General features: G+C 37.1%; 2 protein-coding genes across 6 annotated transcripts; both read left to right on the forward strand.

The window, feature by feature from the left end:
* Nucleotides 1-136: 136 nt before the first annotated feature.
* Nucleotides 137-14359, forward strand: LOC149037022 (uncharacterized). Its single transcript, XM_089188381.1, has 9 exons — nt 137-377; nt 2991-3029; nt 3777-3825; nt 4248-5454; nt 6308-6570; nt 7106-7373; nt 8019-8126; nt 9666-13775; nt 14219-14359. The coding sequence occupies exons 3-8, from the start codon at nt 3808-3810 to the stop codon at nt 13754-13756; spliced, it is 5955 nt and encodes a 1984-aa protein (XP_089044507.1). The 5' UTR covers nt 137-377; nt 2991-3029; nt 3777-3807; the 3' UTR covers nt 13757-13775; nt 14219-14359.
* LOC149037023 (dipeptidyl peptidase 2-like) lies at nt 14259-19910 on the forward strand. Of its 5 annotated transcripts, none has more exons than XM_089188321.1 (6): nt 15225-15323; nt 16899-17188; nt 17561-18122; nt 18846-18910; nt 19005-19075; nt 19481-19910. In XM_089188321.1, exons 3-6 carry the CDS (start codon nt 18014-18016, stop codon nt 19560-19562), a joined length of 327 nt encoding a protein of 108 aa, XP_089044447.1. In that variant the 5' UTR covers nt 15225-15323; nt 16899-17188; nt 17561-18013; the 3' UTR covers nt 19563-19910. The 5 variants fall into 5 exon arrangements, 2 of the variants coding, with proteins under 2 accessions (XP_089044447.1, XP_089044446.1); XM_089188320.1 differs by having other exon boundaries at nt 17962-18122; XR_016181332.1 differs by lacking the exons at nt 18846-18910; nt 19005-19075; nt 19481-19910 and adding exons at nt 14259-14681; nt 15897-15984 and having other exon boundaries at nt 15206-15323; nt 17962-18122.
* The last annotated feature ends 2712 nt before the right edge of the window (nt 19911-22622 follow it).

The raw sequence follows: 22622 nt of genomic DNA on the forward strand, positions 1-22622 counted from the left end.
AGGTGGAATGATTCGTCACCCAAAGTCACGCAATCTGGAGGTTAGCTTGTTACAAAACTCGTACTCCTCTAACCCCCAGAAGACGTTGTTAGGCAGCTGCCCGCATCATGTGACCAAAGTAATTTAGAACTACGCACGCCCATAACAATACTTTCTCTCAGAATTAATGCCGAAAGGTTATCTTTGACTGAGTTGACTTCTTGCCAGGGAGCGTTTGCGTCAATCATGGGTTGAGTTCAATATTTCTTCAGCTCGTAATCATGTCTTCAAGGGATTGGTTCACCGGAGAAGTTGTGGTCATCTCTTTTAGAGGCTTTTAGCAGTGATAGCCAATGGCAATAATCAGCAACAGTTTACATGCGCGTCATTTATCAAAGGTATTCGATTGAGGAATTATAATTTTTTTACGTTTCAGGACCTGTTCGATGCCACTTCCAGATGTAAAGATACCTTTGGTATCTTCAAATGTGTAGGTTGTTCTCAAGCAATTTATCGTGAGAAAACATACAAATTTGAAATATCAGATTCCAGCGTTCGTGAGGCCTTTCAAATGTGCTGAGGTTGCAACGTTTGCGCCGACTGGAAATTTAACTGGCATAAAGCTCTTCTTCTTTGCTAATTCAAGGTTACTTCTTCCGAAGAAGCCCATTCAATTAGGGAATTTTGTTAAACTTTCCTAAGTTAATGTTTGAAAGGTGTGCGTAAAAAAATGTGCGTTTCGTCTCTGGATTTGCATTGTTCGTACTTTCGTTGCATTGCATGTCTTTACAACTGTGAGGTGTTATAAGGGAGATGGTATCATGAAATTGTGTACGTTTTCGGTCCACTTGTCCGAATAACTGACGGATTAGCCATTGTATGTGAAACACTTTAATTTTAGGATTGTGGAATTTCGTTCAATTGAAATGCTTAGTAATCCACGCATGAGAAATGTGTTTCAAGTTTAAATTTGCATCTCAATGAAGACATTTGTGTTGCTGTACCCTTCCCCCGCCAAGGCGAAATGGAAGCAAGGGAACCCTCTTTTGCTTCCCTCCTGTTCCCTTGCTTGTGCTGTTTCACTTTGAGGGGGAGGGTACAGCCACACATACGCTAACATTTGTGGAGGATGATCTGTTCATTTAAAATATGAATTTATTTTCCATAATCAGCAGCTCACTCCTAAAGTAGAAGGCAGAGTGAATAAATTTCTGGGTTGTGTCACAAACTGTGATTGTCTCAGTGTAAAATTAGAAATATTTGGAACAATTCCAGAACAGATGTCCATGTTCAAAGTTAAATTGTACTCTTGAGCTAAACCTCTACAGAAATAACTTGTTTTTTAATATGTTTCTCAGGTGCTTGACAAGGTAACTTTTTCACAATCTTTGAGGGTTTTACTCAGTGTTTTTTTTAGCTGATTAATATCTGACTTACACTGGCTCACATTTCTTAGATTTTATTTTCAAACCAAAATATTTTGAATAAAACATCATACCAAAAATCGTGATCAGATCCCTTTACAGGAATGAAAGACCCAACCTTGTTCCTAGGGTCCTTTCTCTCTTCCTGCCTTAACCCTTGAACCCCTAAGGGTGACTAGCATCTAAATTCTCCTTACAATATCACCCCTGAATCACGCATTGAGGTCATGAGAATAAAGAAAATGACCACCATCCAAAGACACTCTTGATTTTTAAATAAATTCTCCTTGTTAGCACCTTAGGAAATGTATAGAGAACAGTATGGAGAACATGCATAATGATGTTTGGGTGTAAAGGGTTCAGAAAGTACCCTGGTTGCTGTTCATGTGTCACTCAGAATTTAGGAAGGGCTCATGTGAAAAAATCTTTTTTCACTACTAACTCAATGGATAAGGCAAACATGTAAATATATTTTAGCTCAATTAACACATGTAATCATGCACTTTGTAACATTATTTTTGGGTTTGATGAGAGAAGGTTTTTCATGACATTGATTACGGATGTTCCTTTATCTCAAACATATTCATTGTCCATTTTATGTTTTTAAGTGCATTTGCAGTTCTCATTTTCTCAATCTTTTTTATTAGTAATTTTTTCACACCTTTCACATTTCTGAAATCACTTAATAACTTTTTTAAATGATCCAGCCTTTATGGATGTTAGTGTCCAACCACTCCACAAATATAGAGATATGTCTCCTAGTTTTAGAACGCTATTATGTCATCAGGTTGGTTGGTATAAAGCAGATTCCTAGTTTCTTATTGAGCCATAACAGGCCAAAAATGTTTCTTTTTCTCCCCTGGGAGGGTTGGGGAATTTGAATCTTGCCTGGATGGGGTGAGGAATTTGAATCAGAACTGTCAAGTCTTTCCAGCAAAATAGACGTGTTTTATTTTTTAGTATGAAGGTGTTTAAAAGTATGAAGTTTTCAAAAGTACAAATGCTTGAGGAGTTGTCAGGGGGTTGGGAGGGATGTTGAAACTTTAAATTGATTAAAGCATCACTGAGGACTTTGAAAAGAAGGCTCAGTCAGTTGAAGTTTTAAAGGAGAACTCAAGTTCATTCAGAGTATATTCTGCAGGAAATGATTAAACTTCAATTTTAAACATTTTTTGGATTTCATGACAAAAATTATTGGATCGCAAAGCATTTTTGGGTTTTCAAAATTATTCACGGATCCAACATTTCAATCATGATTCATAATTGTTAGACTTGAAAAAAGTTTAAACTACAATAAACTATGTTTTGGATTTCAAAAATATATTAGGGAGTTGTCTTTTAATGGCTTCAGTAGAATCCTGATCTCTGCAAATTACAAGGTAGTACCTTTAAGGATCATTTCTGCAATTGAATTTCATCCACAGGTCAAAAAGAAATTTATTTCATTGAAAATCTTGATATTTTTTTCTTATCATAAACATAAATAACTCTCTTTCCACAATCTCTGATTTTTATAACATGCCTTTCCAAATGCAGAATAGGTGATGTATTTAAACATTCATTCTTTTACTTCCTTTATCTGTTTAGGATGTATGAAGAAGGTGGTGGTCAGATGACTTGCAATTGGTATGTTCTGATTTCATTTAAATTGTTCTTGATTGTCTTTTTTTTTAGAGGAAATAATTCATTGTACAGTGCCTACTTTGAGGTACATTTTCACAACCAAATTAAGGTGGTATCGAACACTACATTCAGTGAATTTTGTCTCAAATCATTGAAGAACTATTTACTGACAGATTTGTTGGAATGACTTGAAATTGTCACATGAAATATATCATTTTACTCATAATCTAACCACTTGCCTATGGTTGGGATGTGTTTCCAAAATTGGAGATTTCATCAAAATTCTTAGAATAAAAGGTTAAAAAAAATGTATTTGTGTTTTTGTTGCTTGGAAAGTGTAAGTAGTCAGCTACTGTAGAGCTCTTTCCTGAGTTCAATCCATGATAAGATAGCACTTTGTTTTTCATCATCACATTGTTACTTAGGAAATGGACATATCAGAAATGTCATCTAAAGGAAATACCTCGCGAACAGCAAACATCATTAGACCAGGATCTTATCTTTATTTGCTGCAAGATTTGTCCTTGGAAACAAAACTTCTCATTTTGAAAATGGGCCGTTTTCCAATCTTCACATTTTGCAAAGAGGCAACTTAAACAATGATATGAGAAAATGAAGGCTTCCCAAAAAGGTCAAGTTAGCCTTTGGTACTGCCCTAATAAGTGGTCTCAACAACATTCCAAGAGGAAATAGAAAGCTTTTTAAATAGACTCAGTAAATTCACATTTCATATTGTTTTTTTTTTTCCAGCATAATTTTTCAAAGTTAAAAGCTTCCTGTGATGTCAAGGCTACAAAAGGTAGTAAGAGGAATCTAAATCTGTTACAAATACCAACCTTTGATTTTGACAAAAACATTCATTTACCCTCTTATTTTTTCACCTAAATGTCTTTAATGAAACTACATGTACCAATTTCAAAGTGAGTTGAAGAGGAAGATCCTCTTCAACTTGCTTTGAAATTAGGAGAATTTTCAATTTCCTTATAACTGTAATGTTTGTTATCAGTGACAGTGATAGTGTAGATCTTCAAAGCAACTTAAAATTTTCCTGGTTTAAATTTGTCTCAATCTACATGTATCTGACTTTTTGGCATAGGATAAAACTCAACTGCAAGTTTACAAAAGAATTGACTTGACATATTGAGTGGACATCGATTATGATTGTGATTTATTCTTGTTTTACAGCTTATTGTCAATACCATTCTTGTTTTGTTGTTGTAGGATTCCACCATTCCTAGTGTAGCCTCTAAATCACAGGAAGACCAGGAAAGTAGGACACTGAAAGTCACTTTGCTAAGTAGTGAGTGGAGATCATCAACTGATGGGGACTTGTCAACTATCAACCGAGAGCTGGCCATCCAGTTAGCTAAACACCCCAGTGTGGATGTTAGTGTCTTGCTTCCAAATTGCAGCAGAGAGGACAGGAGCAGTGCTAAAGGTCACAATGTGAAGCTCATTGAAGCAGGTGGAGTTCCTGGTTTAGAGCCAGTTCTTTGCCTGTCATCTCCTCCAATAAACCATACAATGGACTGTGTCATTGGTCATGGAGTTCATTTTGGCCAACCAATTGCACTCATCAAGAGAAATCCAATTTACAGTTGTTGCAAGTGGATCCAAGTTGTTCATTCTGCTCCTGAAGAAGATGGAATGTACAAAATCATTTCAGAAGGTGAAAAAATGCAAAAAACAGAAATCCAACTCTGTAAAATGGCTGATCAAGTTATCACTATTGGACCCAAGCTGGCAGAAGCTTACAGGCGTCACCTTTATCCAGTTAAACAACAGGAAAATATTTTTGACCTTACTCCAAGCATTTTCTCTGAATTTTTGGAAGTAGAGCAAGCCACAGAAGAGAGAAGAACATTCTGTATTCTGGTAATTGGAAGTGGTGACAGCTGTGAAGATTTCAATGTCAAAGGGTACGATATAGCTGCCAAAGCAATTGCTGAGTTGAAAGATGAATCCTACAAACTCAAATTTGTCTGCACAGCTGGAGGAAAAGGAGATATTGTGGCAGAAAAGTTGCTCCACCATGGCATTAAACGTAATCAGCTTATTGTTCGCAGCTTTGATGATAGCAGAGAAGTGCTGGCAAACTTATTCTGTGAAGTGGATCTTGCAATAATGCCATCCAGAACGGAAGGTTTTGGAATAACAGCTCTGGAGGCGTTATCTGCTGGTCTGCCTGTACTTGTCAGTGATAATTCAGGACTTGGAGAAGCTCTGAGGAAAGTGCCATTAGGCTCTCAGAGTGTTGTAGACTCTGAAGATTCTAAAGACTGGGCCAAAGAAATCAAGTGTGTCCGTCAGAAAGAGAGAGAAGTGCGACTTTCAGAGTCAAGATTGCTACGTGAAGAGTACTCGAAGAAGTATAGCTGGGAGGAGCCTTGTAAGAGTCTTGTGATAAAGATGAGGAACCTTGTCTTTGGTAAATTTACTTTAATTTAAATGTTACAGCCTTAACTTGTCTAATAACTGATAAACCAGGTATACTGGTAAAAAGTTGAATCAGCCTTGGGTCAGCTTGGACCTATGGTTACTAGAATTTTTTATAGACCTGAATCAAACAATTAGTTTAAAATAGTAAATACTCTGGAAAGTTGAACTTAATTGTTATGTAATAATCTTACCCACAAGGTTAGGAACAGTGTTTCAGAGTTTTGAAATATGTACTTGGTAAAGTGCATTTGCATGGGAAATACTTTCTGTAGTTATTTTACTCAAGACATACATGTAAAGCAGCTACTGTTGAACATTGAACAAGCATGGTCAACTTGGTTGGTGTCTTAATTTAGATTGACCTTTTTTTAGATTAAAAGGAAAAAAATGAAGGATAAGTATAACAGGGTCAGAATTCCATGCCAAGTCTTTTGTGTGAATGATACTCAAAACAGGGAAACCTGTACAAAATGTCAACTTTAAAAGCCTTTACAGAGGCCATTTTACGTTATCAACTCAGTTGATAATACTTAATTACCCTGTTATACTCTTCTTTCAATGCAGCACCAAAGTTGCTTTAGAAACTTACCCCCTTCATTAAAATCCTCTTGTTGTTGACCTTACTCAGTATACCTTTGTTGTCACACAATCATTTTGCAACAAGTTCTTGAAAACATCTTAAGCTTTGAAAACTGTTGTTCCCTCTGTTCCCAAATACTCAGTTCTCAACCTGTGTAGTTCTTTCTGTTTTACTCTTGCACCATATGTCATGATTTTGTCAGCAACCTGTCATGTACATGTATAAGAATAAAATAATGATCATTAAGTTGTTTTTCTTTTAGGTGGGAATGAACAAGTCATTCGTGACCTTCAACAGTGGCAACAGAATGTCAGTAGATATAAGAACAGCAGCAACACAGACCCACTCTCAAACTTGAAGAAGATTGCTTCAGAAAAGGGCTATAAAATTTCTGACAATCAAGGGTCAGGGAATTGTATGTTCTATGCCTTGTCAGAGCAACTGGAGACTGTCAAAGGAGTAAAGATCCATCATTTTGAATTGAGGCGGTCCTTAGTTCAGTATCTAAGAGAGCACCCAAAACAGGTCAGTATATGTGGTAAAGTACATGTAATGTCTAGGACAGATACTTCAAGTTAAATGTGAACAATTAATATTAGAACATTTTCAAGGCTTTGATCATGAAAAAAAATCAGTGTACATGTGTGATACATAAAGTTGAAGTTGATACAATTAAAAGGACAACTTGTCTTTGTATCATTACAATGTCTTTCTTTCTTGTTTTAACTAATTGCTATGTTATTTTAGAACAACTGTGGCAAGTATAATGCCGATGAACTTGTTTATAATCATTCACTTAAATTAGTCCTTTTTTGCTATTAGAATTTTAAAGATTAGATATCATGACATTAGTTGTAAAAATTACTCAATCTGACGTATACAGGGAGTACTATTAAGGATTATTGAGCCTAGCTACTAAAGAGTCTTTTATTCATCTGTGAATGCTTTTGAAGGTAATGCTTTAATACTTATTATATGAAAATATTACCATACTGAGTCATTACTAGTTGCTCTATTACTATTAATATTACATGTTATCTTGTTGGACTTTCTCTTAAAGGTGGATGGAACAGATCTGTTTCACTTTGTTGATAGACACACAACGTGGGGTGGTTACTTAACAGGCATGGAACAAGATGGCACTTGGGGTGATCATGTGATTCTCTGGGCTGCAGCAAATTGTTATCAAATAGCCATTCATGTGATTAGTAGTCTTCCAGGCTATAGTGAGGTAATTATCAAGCCAGATTGTCCATTTGACCAAAGTAAGCATCTTGTACTGGGACATGTCCATGAAGTACACTATTTCAGCCTTCAGCCCTTACAAGGTAAAGCTAAGAACATAACACATTTAAAAATTGGTCTATCTGTGAATTTTGCCAACAAGATATTTTAAATATAATAACTGAGTGCATTCTACAAGTGTGTTTAACTCCTATACAGCTACAGGCTGTACATGTATACATGAATTACCATTTCATAAAAGCTTGCAGAACTGACTGTTTTGATTTATCTACCTCTGTAGCTTTTACATGTGCTGTTTGTTTTGCTGACCCATTTCAGGTCTTGTGATATTTACTCTAGAGAACTTTTTCTTTCTTCTCTGGTCCTGTTTTGTTTTTGTTTTTTTTAATGTTTTTTTTTTTAATGAAATGTAGATTACAGTAGTTGCATTTGCCATTGGTAACAACTTTTTTCTTCAAACAAAGAGTTATTTCAAGTAAGAGAAAGGAACTTATTACAGAATATGATTTGAAAAGTTATGACATAAGGATCTTACCTGATTTTACCAATATCAAATTTTGAATTTATTAAGTCTATGAGAACTTCTTTTACATATTAAGAAATTCAGTATATTCTAATGATATATGTGGTTCCTTCACTACTACAAAGCCAATCAAATATGATCTACTTGCCACTGCATACTGTTGGTAATCGTTGTTAATTTATTTTGGTGCATGTATGTTTATCAGAATCTAGGGCAACTACACCAGGGAGGGATAAGAGACTAGCATCTGTCAGTGCAGATCAGCCTTGCAAGCAACTCAGGAAAGAGTTGACTAATCATGACTACTATGAAGGTAAATTGTGAGGGCATGAGGTGAATAATTCAATCCAAATTCCTTCCATCATTTGTAGCTCATGAAAGCAAAAGTGTTAATATTGGTTGGTACTTTACAGGCATTTTTGGAGACGATCTTCTTGTTTTCCCCTCTGTGTAGATTTATCTGTCTGTTCAGTTAAATGAGACATCAAGTTTACCTTATTGGCATATCCAGTTTTGACCATCAGACTATTTTTGTTGAAAAATTCTTGTAGACGGTTACACAAAGGTAGACAAAGGTAGACAAATTGCTTGATTTCTAAATTTCATTACCTAAATGCAAAATTGGAGTTAACTCTTCTGTAAATATTTGAATATGTAGTAAAACTCAGATTTATGAGGAAACTTTTTAAAGACGTTTCAGCTGCCATCATTATCTTAATCCTGTTTAAGAATGGAAAACTGCACGGCAACCATCACATGTATGTAGTAAACACAAAAGAAGTAAACATGAGTTGGCTTGTTAGCCAGCTGGTTAATGTTTGCTCAGTTGGTAAAGCACTGCACTGGAATCACAGCAGTCAAGGGTTCAGCTCCTGTTCAAGCCTGAATTTTTTTTTCTTAGCTTTATTTTCACTTCTTCTTGGTAAATCATTCTGCTGATTGTAGAGATATGCATGCTCAGATTGCAAGGGGATAATAGCTAAATTTCAAAACGGCCACCCTGCATTTTTTAATGTTTTCAAGGAAGTGATAAATGTGACAGAAGAAAATTTAATTTTGAAGAGCACAAAAGCTGTGAAGTTTTTGCTGATTGAATTAAATAAATCTGCTAAAACTGCCTGTATATCTTGGTATGAGTAATCATCACAATTGCATCAAAATATGTTCCATGCTTTCTTTATTTACATGAATTAATTATTACAATGAAATTTGAAAGCAGCTAAGAAATTATGCTAAAACAACTATTTGCCTCAGGCTTAGCTTACTACTATTTCTGTGATCAATAATCAGTGGTTCATCGCAATTATAGTAAGCATCCTGTACCAGGAGTTGCTAAGTGGAAATCATTAGCTCAAATAGGGCTCAGGTTTTCCCACCAGATCTAACTCTGTTTGTTTTTCAATCCCTTTGACTGTCACAAGAACATTACGAGATCATCTGCACACTCTTATTTTTACAATTCATAGGAATAACTGATAAACAAATTCAAACTGATTTAGCACAGACAAGTATTTCCACCTGTAGGTTATATTCTGTAAAACAGCTAATAATCACATGGGCAATCAGTTTACATGGTCAACTGTTACTCTTGAGTTCAAATTGTTTGCTTATCTCCTCACTGGAGTGCTCTCATGTCATAAAGTCCTTCTCAGAGTCTCCTGGGAAGGATTCTTAAATCTGATTTTTTAAATGGTTAAAAAAAATCATATCATGGAGAATATCATTCTCATACATGGTGAAGCCTTACTCTTGATTCTTGGAAGTTTAAATGTTCTTTTGAATTTTCAAACATACAAGGTCTTGACATGTTTTAGGTAAGAGTTGTTGAAAGAAATTTCTTCTTTGGTTTTAGGTGACTGCCTTGCTTTCATTTGCCGACTTCTTAAAAATGAGTACAAGAGACGATCTCAGTTGAAACCACTCTTCTGGGATAACACCATTCAGTTGCCTTTGGAAGATGTCTACACAAGATTGAAAATTTTGCAAAGAAGAAAACGAGATTTTCAACTAGAAAACACTGAAGTGAACATGTCTGAAATTTTTAAAAATGGAGATGACATCATTGTGCTTGTAGAAGGGAGCCCTGGAATAGGCAAGACAACTTTTTGTCTTAAAATTGCCCATGATTGGGCTACTAAGGCAACTTCAAAGGTTGATTCCTTTCCTCAATTTGAAGTAGTTTTACTGCTCAAATGCCGCGATATCCATGGAGACATAATAGAGGCCATTGATACACAACTTTTACCTGAAAGTAAGAAGAATGCAGAAGCTATCAAGAAAGAGCTTATTGATTATATTGAAGATTTCCATTACCAAGAAAAAGTTTTAATAATTTTGGATGGTCTTGATGAGCTACCTAAGATGTCAGAAGAGTGTGTGGATAAATTGCTTCAAAAAAGGATTTTTCCATTTTGCTATGTCTTAGCCACTTCGCGCCAGGAAAGAGGAATTGTTGTGCGGAAAAAGGTGAACTTTGATATGCTGCTACAAATTGAAGGCTTTACAAGTGAAGATGCTTTTAATTACGTAAGGAAGCATTTCAAGAATACAGGTCCTGAGAATGTGTCGAATGGAGAGAGGCTCATCACAGAAATTCAAACAAACACTTTCCTTGATGCACTATGGAACAATCCACTGAATTTGTCACTCCTTTGCATTGTGTTTGAGGACCATGAGGGAGAACTGCCATCTTATCGCACTGAACTTTACCAGATAATTGTTTGTTGCATTTTACAGAGATATTGTGGCAGGCATAATCTGGAGACCCCTGCTGGTGACAAAGCTCTAATGAGACACTTTGAAGATAGTTTGCTAGTTCTTGGAGAGTTAGCTTGGAGATCCTTGGAAGAAGATCGATTTTCGTTTCTTGAAGAAGAGTTAGTAGAATTTGAAACTACACATGAGAGTCTTGCAGCTCGCAAACTCGGTCTTGTGTTCAAGGAAGCCAGCTTAAGGAAGATTAACCCACAGCATGAGTATTTCTTCTTTCACAAGACATTTCAAGAGTATCTGGCTGCATTTTATCTAGCACATATGCTATTGAAACAAATGGTTGATTTTTCTGAGTTGAACTTTTACGGGGATTTGGTAGAGAGGTACAGACAAGTGTTTGTCTTTATGTCAGGTATTCTGGGTGGGGAAGCTGGTGTTCTTTTTGAACAGATTGGTAAGAAGCTAAAGGATGAAAACTGGGACTGGTGCAAGTGCTCTGGGGAAGAGGCCACTTTCTTTCATGAATGTTTCAGTGAGAGTAGAAATTATGAACAAGTGGGAATGGCTCTTTGTTCCTTTATTCCGTTTCCACAGACCATAACTATTGACTTATCAGATGCAAAATGTACAACAGAGTGGTTCATTATTTTGAATGCCTGCACAAGTTCTTCGCAGTTACAGCTTCCTGTTCATCTAGCAATAAGAAGTGTTTTTGACAATGTTCAGGCCAATGTAAATTATGACCTACTAGCAGATTTCGTGGCATTCAACACAAGTCTACAAACGCTTTCCTTTTCCGTTAGGTTTATGATAGAGGAGATTGCAACTCTTTTGTGTAGATTACTCAGAGTGGACTCAACTGCATACTCCTATACTCTTGAGGTTACTTGTTCCAATATTTCCTCAGTAGAAGTTGTTGCTATCAGTGACAGCTTGGCTGCAAATAAGACCTTGACGACCGTAACTTTCCAACTGCCTTGTAAGATTTTAGAGGATTATGTTGCCATACTTGACAAGGGACTATCTGCATATACACCACTGACTTCCATTGTACTCAAGACTTTTGGTCCATGGATGGAAACTGAAGCAGAACTTTTCAGAAAGATTTTATTGAACAGATCACTTACATCTCAAAGCCTTGCTGTTGGTGGAAAAATGCATGATTCATTAGCTACTTCTGTTAGTGAAGGGCTTGTGGCAAATTCTTCTCTGAAGTCCCTTGCACTAATTTTTTGTGGAAAACTTAGCCACAGTGGTTTGAGTTTGTTAAAAGAAGGCTTTTTAGGAAACAGGTCTTTGGAGTCTCTGCAATTAAAAGTGTTTGGTGAGCTTCCTACAAATTGGGCAAATATTTGTGGGACTCTACAGTCTGCAATAAAGTCAACCACATCCTTTACAGTGTATCCAGATATTACTGGCATGGTTGGAAATTCACAGGTAGCTTTCCTTTGCCCTGTCCTGAAAGAAAACATTTCAGCTTCAAAACTACATTCAGTAACTGTCAACATTTGGGGAGAGTTAGATTGCAGTGGAGCAACTGATCTATGTAAACTCCTCATAGCTTCATTGGCTTCATGTGTCAATTTGAATATGAACGGAAGAATAACTGATAGCGTTGCTGACTGTCTTTTTAGGCATTTTAACAAACTTGACACCCTGTCTTACTTGAGTATTGACATTCGGGGGGAGGTGATGGAAGACGGAAAGAAAACTCTTCAAAGGCTATCGAGCGACCAGATATATTTTTTTGCATTTAATGTTCATTCCTTTAATTCAGGCAACAAGATTTGCAGAGAGGTTTGTTTATCTACAGATGATTCTTCACCAATTACACTGGTATTTGCCAAAGTTAAGGATAGTTGTGTAACAAAGCTTAATGTGAGCATAAACAACCCTGGAAGCATCAGTGAAGACTGGAAATGCAACCTCTTTGAGGGTTTGGCAAAAAATGAGTGTGTAACTACATTGAACCTTGTATTCAATAACATTTACTTACTTGAAAACATAGATGCTCTGGGTGATGGTTTGGGGAAAAACACGTCATTGACTACACTGAGCCTTACAGTCAACAATGACAGTGAAATGAGAGGAGATTTGACAGGTGGTCTGGGTGATGCTTTGGGGAAAAACACGTCATTGACTACGCTGAGCCTTACAGTCAACAATTACAGTGAAATGAGAGAAGAGTGGACACTTGGTCTGGGTGATGGTTTGGGGAAAAACACGTCATTGACTACGCTGAGCCTCACAGTCAACAATTACAGTTACATGAGAGGAGATTTGACAGGTGGTCTGGGTGATGGTTTGGGGAAAAACACGTCATTGACTACGCTGAGCCTTACAGTCAACAATTACTGTTACATGGGAGAAGAGTGGACACTTGGTCTGGGTGATGGTTTGGGGAAAAACACGTCATTGACTACGCTGAGCCTTGCAGTCAACAATTACAGTGAAATGAGAGAAGAGTGGATACTTGGTCTGGGTGATGGTTTGGGGAAAAACACGTCATTGACTACGCTGAGCCTTACAGTCAACAATTACAGTTACATGAGAGGAGATTTGACAGGTGGTCTGGGTGATGGTTTGGGGAAAAACACGTCATTGACTATGCTGAGCCTTACAGTCAACAATTACAGTTACATGGGGGCAGATTTGATAGGTGGTCTGGGTGATGGTTTGGGGAAAAACACGTCATTGACTACGCTGAGCCTTACAGTCAACAATTACAGTTACATGGGAGAAGATTTGACAGGTGGTCTGGGTGATGGTTTGGGGAAAAACACGTCATTGACTACGCTGAGCCTTACAGTCAACAATTACAGTTACATGGGAGAAGATTTGACAGGTGGTCTGGGTGATGGTTTGGGGAAAAACACGTCATTGACTACGCTGAGCCTTACAGTCAACAATTACAGTTACATGGGAGAAGATTTGACAGGTGGTCTGGGTGATGGTTTGGGGAAAAACACGTCATTGACTACGCTGAGCCTTACAGTCAACAATTACAGTGAAATGGGAGGAGAGTGGACACGTGTTCTGGCTGATGGTCTGGTAAAGAACACATCGGTTGTTACCCTGAACCTTAGACTCAGTAACTGGAATAACTTGTATGAAGACTGGGTACGTGGACTGGTTGATGCTTTGGTAACAAACATGTCATCAACTGCAATTAGCCTTGAAGTAAATATCTTTGGTGAAGGAAATGAAAATTGTGAAAGTATTTTAGCATAAAGACATTTGGTAGATCAGTGTAAGTAGTTGATTCCACTTTGATAAATTAGTGGAGAGAGCTCAGTCAGGTGTAAGAAGCAGCTGTAAAACCCAAGGTCTATATATGGCCAATGGGTGTGAATGAAGGCCCGTAGGGCCTGAGCCCATAGGGGGGTCTGGGGGCATGCTCCCCCAGAAAATTTTTAAAAATTAGACCCTCAGAAATGCATTTTCCTGCACTCTGAGGCTCATTCTTTTAACTCTCTCAATCAAAAAGTAATGAAAATAAAATAGGGCAAAAACAATTATTAGACATTGTTATGAAATTAGTGAAGAACATGGTGTTAAGTGTCAAGTGGTTTTGCCTTGTCTCAAAGTTGACAAGTTGTCATTTTTGCGGAATTCTGCATTGGCGGGTGTGAATTGATAATTGGCAACTGAGTTTAACTGCTTGTTCTATTACATCTTTTGCTTTTGATACAGGGGCCCATTGACGGAAACTTGTAACAAGGAGTCAAGCATGTCATCTTTCAATGAATTTCGAAGCCTTGTCTTTATCCACTTCAAATTGTTTGCGCCTCTTTCTGGCCAGGCATTAGTCACAGACAGGCTCTGGGCTACAGACAACTTCACCAGGTTTGGAAACATTACTTTGAATGATGAAATGCTGCATATCTTGGTTAGCAACCACTCAGTTGGAGTATTCCCTGGCTTTGGGAATCCTGTGCAACAAACTTGAGGTGTTCTCACTCAGACTTAAGGGCTTCAACCTCTACCTAATCTGTGGCACCAATGTGGTCTCCAAGTGTGGCTATATGGTTCACCCCGTAGCTCTTGAAATCAGTGGTTTCCTTTGCAAGGAGACATTGCAATGAAAGATTGAAATGGCTTGAACAAGTGGCAGGGAAGGGAATCTTGTTGGTATGTTCTCTTTTAACCTTGCCATGTAAGTTGTAATTAAACCACATTTCTTGAAAGAAGGAACTTTATGCAAGCCTCTTCTTTGTGACAAATACTGTTGAGCTCTCCCAAATATGGGTTCAACCATTCTTATTGGATTGTAGATATCTGTCAAAATCAAAATGCTTAACTACAAAGCCTGGAAAAAGGAAGAAAAAAGGATTGGACTGCTTATACTTTTTTTTTCATTAACTTTAGTAAATTTTCTATGATTGAAAAGTAAGAAAAATTCAACCGATACTTCATTTATTTGATAGCACAGTGGTAATCAGTATCAGAGAAAAAAAAACCCAGGCTATGTGTGCTAAGCATACTTCACCTCATTTTGCTGATTTGATAAAATAGGAAATGCCTAGTCTAGTACCCAGACCTTTCATGGCCAAGTGGCTGTACAATTCAGTTAGAGGAGAGACTTTGAGAAAGACCTTCCTATCTTAATTGACTCGTCTTTTAGAAAGAAAGGTGTAATAGTTACTGCCATTTACTAAATGTCTTGTTACACGCACTCAGGTATCCAGTGAGTGTCATGTGCTTGGTTGAAACTCATGTTGACGATACACTTCCAGTGCTCCTCTTTACCACTTTCTGTGGAAGTGAAAGAGAGTTTTTCTTCACTGCAGTGACAGAGGTAATGTTAAATTTTTTTTCTATTTGACGATTCAACTTTTTCATCTTTTTGTCTTGTTCAGGTTGATAACTAGTTGTCCTCTCTGAACATTTAACTCCTACGAGTGACCAAAACAAAATGTCTTCTTACAATATCAAATAGACAAGTGATAAGACTGAAGAAAATATCAAAGAGGAGATTATTAGTTGATCCAATAAGAAATTCTCCAAAGTAACATCATAAGAATTGTATAGCAAATAGTAAGGAGAATTAATAATGAGATCTGGGAGTTAAAGATCAGGATTTGTCAATAGTGAAAGGTTTGAGGGAGTCAGAGTAATTTTTCTCCTTTCCCAGAAATGTAATTGAAGACAATGAAAAAACAAGTTGTTATTTGATTCAGTTCTAAACATTATTGCTCCTATTGGATGATATGTAAAATATCTATTTGTTTTTAATGATATCAGTGAAAGAAAAACTATCAACAATAATTGCCAAATTATTGCAACATGGCGAGACTTTTGTTTCTATGTTTATAGTTTATTTTAAAAAGTAAATGCATCAATTGATATAATTATGTCATTTATTTGCAAGGACTTTTTAAATGCGGATGCCAATTGTCCAGGTTATGTTATTACAGCTTTTGAAACGATTGAGATGCTGAAAAATCAAGGTGCAGAAGGTAAAATGAATCAGAGTTAGCTGTAGGAAATCCATGGAGTTGCTGAACCCTCAAAATCTAATGTACAATTTCAAAAACCAGAAAATAGATTATATAAAATTTGTGCTATCCTAATGTGAAATTCTCTGAACAATTTAGAAGAAAATGGGTAGGAACTTAAAGGGAGAAATGCTCATCAAATCTTGAAAATGAAGGGTTAACATCTTTTGCTGCATTCAAGTTGGAGATATGAAATGTTGGTATTAGTCAGGGGACTGGGGAACAGGTAATACTCCCTTGTGAGGGGTGAGTGTGCCGCATTATTGCAGGAGGAAATTGCCTCATTACTGTGTCATCCTCTTTTCCTTAACCCTTTAACCCCTAAGAGTGATCAGCTTCTAATTTCTCCTTACAATTATATCATCCCTGAATCAAACATTAAGGTCATGGAAATCAAGGAAATGATCACCTACTTATAAAGCTCTTGATTTTTAAATAAATTCTCCTCTCTTTTACTTATTGTTTCCCTCCCTCTCTCACCTAGTTACCCTTTCATTTCCTCCTTATATCCCTTGACATGGTGTCACATGCTACTCGAGTTTGTGCTTGATTTTTATAGAAAATTTGACCTGAAAAACATAGAATGTAGGGCCTCCTTGTAGATGTGCCTTTGCTGAATTCCAGTATTGTCATTATTGTTACTGTATATTATTATTATTATTATTATTAGTAATAGTAGTGGAAGTAGTAGTAGTAGTAGTAGTGTTGTCATCATTATGATTTTCATTATTATTATTTACTTTAACATAAGTATTATTATAATTATTATTACTACTGGTACTCAACTGTCTCCCTTACTCTTGCTGTATGTCTTCCCTTTTGACCCTCATCTATATATTGTTTCACCCATTATTTATTTTTTGTTTTCATTTTAGATCCCTCACATGTTAGGCTGGATTTGCAATTCTTTCACAACCCTAGCCATGGGTGATTATCCTTACCCAACAGACTTCCTGGCTCCACTTCCTGGGCATCCTGTGAACTTGGCATGTAAAATGATGGCAAGTGCATCATTCAAGTTGAAGGTCTGGCTGAGGTCACAGTATTAGTCTACAATGGCACTAATGGTACACTGACTTGTCTTGATCCAGATACAGAGAACATTGAATGTGCAGACCCTACTGGGTGTGGCCTGGGTCCAGACAGCCTTGCATGGGACTATCAGGTATTGGGTTGCATATCCTGCCTGTCCACAGTTCTAATTTCTCTTTACAATCAATCCCTTGAATCAAATGTTTAAGGTAGAAGAATAAAGGAAATGATCAGTAACTATTACAAAGCTCTTGATGGTTTTACAAATTCTCCTTGTTAGAACCTAGGAAATTTATAGAGAACAGTATGGAGAATATGCATAATGATGTTAGGGTGTAAAGGGTTAACCATGGTTTCCATGGGATATAGGAACTAGTTAGGATCATTGGCTAAGTATTATGTGTGCTGTGCTCCATCTCTAAAGCTCCCAGTTCAAACTCTGATGAAATCACTGTGTTGTGTAAGACACTTTGGATCATCCTCTCAGGATTTCTTTCTGTCCAAGGGTGCAAGGGTACTTTCTGGGAAACCAGATGAAATGCTGGAGGGGTAACCCTGTAACGGACAAGCATCACAGCAAGTGGAGATGTACAATACTGCTTAACACTTCATGCCAATGAGATAATTGGATATGCGTGTAAAGGATGACTGGCTCATGATGACTGGCTCATGATGACTGGCTTATGAGCTGAAATGACATGGACCTCACCAGATTTTTTAAGAGATTACTCCATTTAAAGTTTCCTTCTTGAATCACTTTCTATAAAGAATGAACCTTTCTTGCCTGCTAAGGCTCAGGAAACAAATGGCACAAATAATTCAAGCTTAGACTTAAGTCCACTGAACTATTCAAGGATTTTTTTTTTTTTAATTTGTCAAAATAAGATTTATATTTTGTCTTTTCAGGTTTGCATGTGCTGAGCTTTCTCTACCAGCTGGTTCTAACAACAAGACAGACATGTTTCCACCTCTGCCATGGACTCCAGAAATGATATCCACATACTGCCAGAAAAAATGGGGTGTGGTACCTCAACCTAACTGGGCACCCATACAGTTCTGTGGAAAAGGTTGGTTTCCTTAAGACATTGAAATACATATTAAGAGAACTTGTTAGATTGAAAAGGAAGAATTTTATTAAGGCAGGCACCAAAAACAGGGTAAGAATTGACCATTCCCTTTGCCACTTCATCTGGATGGGATTTTAGATGATTGCTGTGGACTCTCCCTGACATGATTTCCTTTGTAAGCTCAACTGCCACCCAAAAGCACTCCTGGTAGGAAAGAGTGTGAATCAATTGTTGTGCACAGCATGTGATTATGATGCTGAGCTGAGCTTGATTGATTTAGACCTTTTGATGTAGAGTCTATCATGCTAAGCATTGGCTTAAACTATTGTTTCAAGTCCCATTTTCATAGATCCACACGTTTTCCTTTTTGAATGGCAGCAATACCAGTATTTGATTTAAAGTGATACAGAATTTTTGTCAAAACTAGAACACCTGGAAAAAGTCCATAATATAATTTGTACTAAGACCAATCAGATGAGATTAGGAGTTAAAAGCAAATCCTAAAACTAGCATCCCTGTCTATGTTGAAAATTTCTCATGCCTGATGGGTTAATTTTTCTTGATACAATAGTATTTCACACTTATTTCAGTGACCACAGTTTTGCAAGTTTCTCAGTTAGTGTTTAAGTCACTGTGAAACCTTCCTCATTCTAGTTTTATGGTCAGAGAAGTCCTTTGTAGGGCAAGAATAAAAAACATGTTCTTGTATTCATTGACTTTCAGATATATCTTCATCTTCTAACCTTATTTTTTCAAATGGTGACCTGGATCCATGGAGACCTGGTGGGGTAAGTTAGTGGTATTTGAAGGGCTCTTGTTGCTACTATTACCGATGGAATCATAAATGGTTGTTGGATTTAAAATGAATTGATTATATTTTAGGTGTTAGAAGATGTCTCACCAACACTGGTGGCACTTCTGGTCAGAGGTGGAGCTCACCATCTTGATCTGAGGTATGTTTTAACCTTTCACTGACCACATTGATCAATATGTAAATTCTCCTCCTATTGTTTAGAAAGTTAAAGAGGTGGTTGCTGACAGTAAATTAAATTGTGAGCTCCAGACTGAAAGCAGAAATTCTCTGCTTTAACCGATCATGAAATGTGTGGTGAGATGTAGGGAGAATTTTCTCTGAGATCTTGGAGCATGCTAGGTGCAGAGCATACTAGCTGCCAAAGCCCTATTTGGGGATTTCCTTCACCTCCTTGTTTTTTTTAATTTCTCACTTTTTTTTTTCGTGCCTGAAATATGGTTGGCTAGGATTAAAAAAAACAACAATTAAACCTGTTTCAAAGCAATTTTCTGATTATTGTTACTATTTCAGTTTTATTAATTATTGATGTAATTATGTCAATCAGAGCATCCAATCCACTGGACCCTCCTACAGTGAAACAAGCACAAGAACAAGAACTGGAACTGAATCAAAAATTCTTACAATAGAGCCATATAATTTAATGGACAACAATTACAGTTGTCTCACTAAAATTTTTTTGTATGAATTGATGTAATAACAATCAGACATTATTCTATCAGTCTATTATTTAGTTTTTTTTAATGATGGACAATAGAAAAGGCATTTTTAAGAAAAGGTTAACAGTTGAGTCACTTTGTGGGTGTATAACTTGAGATAAAATTTTCATGGAGCATCAGAACTTACTAATTAGAAATTAGAATTTTAATATAGAATCATATATTTATTGATTTCATGCAATGGATGAAATTCCAAAGCCTTGCAGTAGTTCAATGCTGTCAATGAGTGTTAAAGAACATTAAACTGTTTGAAAGGAATATCACCTCTTTCTGGTTTGTGTGCACATTTTTCAACTCATACTAGTTTCATTTCTGTCATCCCTTATTGCTCCTTTTCTGCAGGCAAATTTCTGTTCTCTTTATTCAATTCATATTTGCTCTGACCCTAGACTTCACGGGTTTGGAGGAGGGGGGCTGGGGGTCTACGTATCCGGGTGCACTGGGGAAGGCTTAGGTATGAAATTAAAGAAGATGATATCTCTTTCCCTTCCCTTTCCTTCCCCCCCCCCCCTCCCCTCCCCCTTCTTAACCATGATAAAAATCCAAGGTCTTCTCAGAAGCCCATTGATAGTCTCCTGGTCTTGCAAAAATCGCCAAGAAAAACGACTTTCATTAACAGTGATCTGTACCTCCTATCGCTCTTCTCAGTGCTACTGACCCTACCCATGGAGAGGAGAGTATTTTCCTCCCAGCACCCCTTGCAGTAATCCATTCCTCACGTGCAACATGGCGGACCGTTCCAAAATGTGTTTTAAATGGTTAGTTTGTATTTTTCTCTACTTTTTCGGAAGTTCTGGATGAATAAATGTTTTCTTGCCGGAGGGGTTAACTTGGTGATTTTACTCCACGTTTTCGGTGGCTGGAGGGTCAGCGTGAACCCAGAGTTGTTGTTTTATGTTGATACTCATTGGTTAACGAATCAAACCCGCAAGTGCCTTCTGGTAGGTAATGCAAACCCGCAAGTGCCTTCTGGTAGGTAATGGACATACTTACTAATATTTGATTGTCTGAGAACATAATAATATGATATGCTGACTGACAAACAGCATTTTATCAGATTGATTGGTTGAGTACTGGCCATTATTTATCTCTTGGGCAGTTAGAAGATTTTAGTTGTGTCACATTAAAATTTACCTGATTTCCCCCCCCCCCCCCCCACCCCATAGGGCTCTGTAGTATTCTTAACATTTCCCCTCTCCTTCTGTCACCCCAGGCCCCCCATCATTGGCAATCAACTGGCAGTCAACTCTCTTCATTACCCCTTTGTACTCTGTTGGGAATCACTGATCATCCCTCCCTTCCCCTCTGGCGTGTTTGAAATGTGAGTTTGATATCTTCCAGTGTAGAGTTCAAGAATTCTCTCTACAGTGACCAGCTTAGGTAGAGAGCTCCCTAATCTTACACTCAGAATATTGAACAGATAGGGAATTAATGTAGGTCAGTTCAAATTGATTGGAATGCTATTGAACATCAATCATAGTACTGTCCAAAAACTGAAAAGTAGCCTTAGTTAGTAAAAACATCTGTTAAGCATCTCAACTAGTCAGATGACCTCTACTAACTGTGAGCAGAGGGATAAGTAAACCCTTTAAAGCCTTTGGATGGTGCATGAAATTGTTGTCTGCAAAATCAGAAAAGTTGTATCAATGGAATTTGACTTAAATTATGATAATGCACTAATGTACCATGGCATGAAATGTAAAATAGGTGTGGAGAGTAAATTGACTACAAATAGTTATTTTGAATTGCAGCTCCATTCAGAAATTCAAAAGGCCAGTTGACTGTATTTGCCTTTAAATTTATTTTCTTAAGAAATTGCTTTGAAAAGTTCACTATTTTCCTAAGGAATTGCTTTTCCTTAGTGAAGGAGGCTATTTGATTGTTTAAAAATAACGATAATGAAATAAGGATTGAGGATTGTCAGTATAAAATGTTTATTTTTTCTTTTGCAATATTGTCAAAGTTAGAGAGACAAGACTGACTGGGTTTCTCTCAAGCTCTCTCATTGCATTATTACTGTTGATGTTACCCATTCCTCTCACACTGATCCCCACACCTGTCCTTGATGGTCTGTTTCTTTTTATGGCCATGACCTCCTTATATGGTAACCAGATGTTTGAAAGAGCCTTGCTGTTGGTCACAGAACAGGTTGGTAGGATATCAAACTCTTTTGTCAGGGGGTTGTGCCTTAACAGAGTCCAGGTGTCACAGATGAGTGAAATGTATTTGAGCCACTTAACTTTGTCATTGTCAGTGAAAGCTTTTTCAGAGCTATATGCACCCTGGATTTTGAGATTTAGTGTGTCCAGCTAATTATTTGAAGAGCACAACCCTCTGTATGCAAATACTGTCTCTTTTCATTGGCAAGTTGGCATTGGCAAGTTGAACCACTGGCGACTTGACTGGATACCATGACTAAGATATAATTTCTTCCTATAATATGGATACAATATTAAGCAGACAAGTGTTGAGAATAATGCCAGAAAATCAATTAGGGGCTCATTAGTTGATCCAATAATAAATTCTCTGAACCAGCATCAAAGGAATTGTATGATAGACAGTAAGGAGAGTTGCTAATGAGATGTTGGGAATGAAACAGTATAACATAGAACGGGAAAGAATTTTAAAAAAAATCTGGGTCATAGGCATCATCCCCTTTAGGATTCTGACCCCATTCACTTTTCAGCTAATGCTATCTTAAATGTAAGGGTAGAAGTTAAAGATCTAAGTCATCTTGGAGGTGCATTCAAAGCCTTAGCTTCTTGACATGAAAACCCCTTTCCTTTTCCTGTCTGAGCATAGGAAATATTGTTTGCAAGCTTGCTCACAAACAACTCTGTGTATGTTGTGATCATGACATGATGTTAGACAAGTGGGTATGATATGTGATAAAAAGTGTGAGCACATTTTAGTATGTTGATGGCATTTGTGATAACAAAATCATGATATCTTTGCTTATGAAAAGCTTCT

This window comes from Pocillopora damicornis, chromosome 11 (genome assembly GCF_964200805.1).
Source record: "Pocillopora damicornis chromosome 11, jaPocDami1.2, whole genome shotgun sequence".
Taxonomy (NCBI): Eukaryota; Metazoa; Cnidaria; class Anthozoa; order Scleractinia; family Pocilloporidae; genus Pocillopora; species Pocillopora damicornis.